Below are 5,171 nucleotides of genomic sequence, written 5' to 3'. Positions count from 1 at the left end.
GGTTCATAATAACAAAGAGGTGCTACTTCGTGATGTGGACCAAAACATTATTATTGTTATTACTTTATTATTATGTTAAAGATGTTTTAGTGTATCTAGGAATGTTTATTTATTTTTTTATGCACAGAAAAGTACATTATATGCTTTCTGCTCAAACTATTGACTAATCTATGGTAGATAAGAACTGTTATTCCAAATTACATACAATTATTATTCCAAATTACATACAAATTTAACTTGAAAACAGAATCAAGCATGGAACTTGTTCATAACCTGGGACTGGTTGACAGAATCTCCAAATCATATAACGTCCTTTTTCACAGAATGTAACTTGGACATTAAGCAATGTATGACTGTATTTGCAAAAAAAGGCAAGCTTTAATAACTTGTTTTTGTTGTTGTTATGTGCTGTTGAGTCAGACCCAACTCATAGTGACTGCTCCTTGGGTTTCCAAGGTGGTATCACTACAGAAGTAGATTGCCCAACTCTACTTCTGAGGAGTGGCTGGTGGCTTTGAACCTCTGCCAAGCTTCTGGTTAGCAGTCAAGTGCCTTAGGCACTACACTTAAAAATGAAAGAGTGACAATAAATAAACTGACTCAAAAAAGTAGACAGAGAATAAGATATATTGAAGGAAAGTAGAAAAAAAAAAAGAGTGAACATATATGAGTAAATCACTAACATATTAAATTGGGTGAAAGGAAAGGCAATTTACAATAAAAAGGGGTGTCAGCACAAAATGATCAAAGCAAAAAGAGGGACTGGGAGGAGTGCAAAAGTTAAAGGCAACAAAAATAAATACTATTATATACACAATCCTGCCATAACATAGTAACAATAATCTACTAGTGGACACATAGATAGACAGACAAGCTGAACACATGTGGGAAAGCAAATGAATTATAGCCACATATATATGTTTTACAGAGGATATTTCTACATATGTATCTATATCTGCTGCAAATATATCCATGAATATAGTAGACTATACAAGGGGCAAAGTTATGAAAATTTTTAGCCATAACCAAACACCTTGAGGGAAACAGTCTCTGGGCATGGGCGCTGCAAAAAGGGCAAGGAGGCCACATCTTCCCATCTCCTCTAACCAACCCTACAAGAGGAAGATAGGATTACCAGCAGTAACCCAAGGCCTATTCCTGCAAGGCCAGACATGCTGCCTCCCTCCAGCCATTTCTCCAACCGTTCTTCCCAAAGCACCCACCACCTCTCTCCTTGGTTTGATAATTCACTGCAGTGGACACACAGAGCTCACAGATTACGGGGTTTATTAGGGAAGCACCACAGGCTACAATTCAAGTTCAGGAAAAATGCTCAGTCTCCCTCCCAGCCCACCGTCCCTCACCCAACAGTCTCTCACAATCTCTTTCCCAGAAGTGCTGGTCCCTCAGTGTCTCACTCAGCAATGCACGTTTCTTGCGTCTCTTTCCCAGCAATGTGTGTCTCAGGAGCGCATGTCTCTTTCAGCAGCACGTCTTCTTCAACCAGCAGTCAGAGAGAGTTCTGCCTCTAGGAGGCCTCCTTTTGAGCCTGGCAGAGTGGCCAAACTAGCCAATCATAGCATCAGAACTCTAAGCAACTGAGAGAGAGTGAGAACCTGCCAGAACATTGTTCTGTGCCACTCCCAACAGAAATACTCCAGGTGGGCGACGTTAGCAATCAGGATCTCCTCAGTTGCTAATAGCAATTCCCACCTTGGAGCTTACAAAGACTTATGGGTAGAAAAGCCACACTAAGTAATTTACTACACCGCAGGCGCTCAGGACCACAGTCTTGGGGGACACTAAGGTCAACTGGTATACTATACTCCACAAAGACAATGTTCTACATCCTACTTTGGTTAGTAGCAACTGGGGTCTTAAAAGCTTGTGAGTGGCTATCTAAGGTGCAACTATTGGTCTCTCCCTGTCTGGAGCAAAGAAGAGTGAAGAAAATCAAAGATGCAAGGAAACAATTAGTCCAAAGAACTAATGGACTACATAACATTCCAGCCTCCATCACCCTGAGACTAGAAGCACTACATAGTGCCTGGCTACCACTGTTAACCACTCTGAAAGGGATCACTATAGTAGGTCCTAGATAGAGTGGGAGAAAAATGTGGAACAAAACTCAAAATCATAAGAAAACACCAGGCTGATGGATACTGAACCCCCAAGAGTATGGCCCTTAGACACCTTTCAGGCCTGGAACTGAGCTCATCCTTGTGGCTCAACTTTCAGCCAAAGATAGACAGGCCTATAAGTGAACAATAACACCAGGGAGGAACGCACTCATTAGAATAGTCAACCATCTGAGACCAAAAAGATGGCATTTGCCCAGGGATAAAGCTAAGAGGGCAGGAAGGGGCAGGAAAGAAGAATGAAGGGAAATGGTAAACACAGGGAGGAAGTGGGAAGAGTTATATCGTGGGGATTGTGATGAATGTCACAAAACAAAAGGTGCATGAATTGTTGAATGGAAAACCAGTTTGTTCTGTAAACTTTCAACCAAATCACAATATTTCTTTATTGTTATAAAAATCATATTCTTTATTTATCTTTAGAGAAAGAAATACTGAGCTTGTGAGAAGCCATCTAAGGTGCAACTATTGGTTTCTCCCCTCCAGAGCAAAGAAGAGTGAAGAAAATCAAAGAGGCAAAGAAACAAAGGACTAAGTGACCACACAAACCCCAGTGTCTACAACCCTGAGACCAGAAGAAATAGATGGTGTCTAGCTACCATTACTAACTATTCTCCGAAAGGGATCACAATAGGAGATCCTGGACAGAAAGGGAGAAAAATGTAGAACAAAACTTATAATCATTAAAAAAAAAAAAAGACTAGGCTTACTGGTCTGATAAGGACCAGTAGAACCCCCAAGACTGGTTCCTTAGTCACCCTTCAAGCCTGGAACTGAACTCATCCCTGAGGCTCAACTCTCAGCCAAGCAACAGACAGACCTACAAAGTGGACAGTAACACAGGGAGATTCACTCCTTAGAACAATCAACAATACAAATTCAAAAGGACAGCATTTGCCCAGGGATAAAGCTCAGAAGGCAGAAATGGATGAAAAAGAAGGACAAATGGAACCAGAAAATATAAAGAGGAAGTGGGAAGAGTGCTATTACATAGTGGGGACTGCAATCAATGTCACAAAAGAAAATGTGTATGAATTGTTGAATTGAAAAACAATTTATAAACTTTCGCTTGAAGCACCATAAAAAGTTATTTTAAAAAATGGCAACAATTACAAAGTTAAGAATTTACATCATGTGACTGTACTACCAATTCAAATAAAATAAATTTTAAAAATAGAAAATATCATTAATAATCCAACACTTTTATTTCAAACATTATGAATTGAGGTCCAAATAGGTTAAGGAGTCATATAAAAGCAGAATTAAAACCCAGGCTTCTTTATTCTCATTAATCAAAAACCATGACTCACTGCCATCGAGTCAATTCTGACTCACAGTGACCCCCACTGGGTTTTCCAGGCTGTAAATCTTTACAGAAGTAGATTGTCCCATCTTCCTTCCGCAGAGTAGCTGGTGGGTTAACTGCTGACCTTATGGTTAGCAGCCAAATGTCTTACCCACTACATAGTGCCTAAGGCACTTGACTGCTAACCAGAAGGCTGGGGGTTCAAATCCACCAGCCACTCCTCGGAAGGAAGGTTGGGCAATCTACTTCCATAGTGATACTGCCTCGGCAACCCAAGGAGGGGTCACTATGAGTCGGGGCCGACTCGACGGCACAAAACAACAACAACAACCATTAGGTTCACATAAGACCAGATTAAATGCAGGTCTTCTAACTCTCAGGTCAGGGTTCATGTGATATTTAGAAAAGGCAGAAATTGAGATAATCACATTATAAAGGAGGGTCTCAAAGAAAGTCTAAGATTTAGCTAAGTAAGGGAAAAGAAAGGATACCATGCTGGAAAGTTAGCAACAATGGATGGCACTGGGGAAGTCCAAAAGAATGTTCATTGGACAAAAGTTGAAAAGTTGATGATAATGAGTAGAATAAATGTATAAAAGTGCTAACATTTAACTAATAATGATAAACATTCCCGTGAAAGAGAATAATACTTTAAAAAAAAAAAAAAAAACAGAAGAGCAGATGAACAATTAGTCTATTGAGATATAAGCACTGTATCTTGAAACTATACACATAACAAAGAAGGCATTTCGCATCAAAAAGAAAATGTTAAGGAAAACTCACGTTACCTGGGAAAATTGCCTGTGGTGAAAGTAGATATTTCCTGCATTAAAGTAAGCCAGTGAGTACTTGGGGTTTAGAGAAATTGCTGCTTGATAGTCTTTCATTGCATTCTGTTGTTGACCCATGAACTCATGAATCACACCACGATTTGTTAAGAATTCTGCTGTAGTATTGATCTGCAATATAATAGTGTGAGTCTTTAGCATCTGGGAATAGTACTTATCTTTGATTTCATGTCTGCAAAAATGATCATTACGAAATCTACCTTGTGGGAAAACAGTAATTTTATAGTGCAAGTACAATGCCATTAGAGCAAATATTTTGAGGAAGGACTCTGTATAAAGTTTGTTTTATGTCAACATTTTGTTGATTTGGTTGCAATAAGACAAATAATCTTAGTACTTTACTCAGTTCCTTTTCAATAAATAGACACAAGGGGAAAACAATAGCTTGTCTGTTAAGCTATTTTAAGCTAGAGAAGAAATTAAATTGAATGCTTAGCAAGCTAATTTGTCGTATGTAGTAGCAATTATATTTCAGTTCTTTTTTTCATCTCAAATATTACAGTACCTACCCAAATCTACTGAAACAAAACACATAATCCAATTTCTAGAAGAAAAGAGGAAGATTTCCTAACACTGTATTAAAACTTGAGATTTTTATTTGCCATTTCACTATAGGAAGAATCTAGAGATATATATGATTCTTTAGTTCTTTCACACCTACAGCATTATTCTATGTTTTACATTCATTTTGTACTGTTGTTGTTGTTGTTGTTAAGTGCCGTCGAGTCGTTTCCGACTCATAGCGACCCCATGCACAGCAGAACGAAACACTGCCTGATCCCGCGCCAGCCCCACAATCCATGCTATACTCGAGCCCATCATCGCAGCCACTGTATCAATCCATCTCCCTGAAGGCCTCCCCCTCTTTCGTCGACCCTC

The 5,171-nt window shown here is 39.2% G+C and overlaps 1 protein-coding gene across 1 annotated transcript in view; it reads right to left on the bottom strand.

The window, feature by feature from the left end:
* TTC6 (tetratricopeptide repeat domain 6) overlaps positions 1-5,171 on the bottom strand; it is a 285,618-nt gene that overhangs the window by 15,396 nt on the left and 265,051 nt on the right. The window contains exon 28 of the mRNA XM_007938570.2: positions 4,233-4,403. Coding sequence (XP_007936761.2) covers positions 4,233-4,403 — 171 coding nt within the window. The remainder of the gene's footprint in view (positions 1-4,232; positions 4,404-5,171) is intronic.

Source organism: Orycteropus afer, unplaced genomic scaffold, assembly GCF_000298275.1.
Source record: "Orycteropus afer afer isolate SDZICR_OR568_19922 unplaced genomic scaffold, OryAfe1.0 scaffold00051, whole genome shotgun sequence".
Lineage (NCBI taxonomy): Eukaryota > Metazoa > Chordata > Mammalia > Tubulidentata > Orycteropodidae > Orycteropus > Orycteropus afer.
The sequence above is the reverse complement of the archived record's forward strand: the minus strand, read 5'-3'. Positions and strand labels throughout refer to the sequence as shown.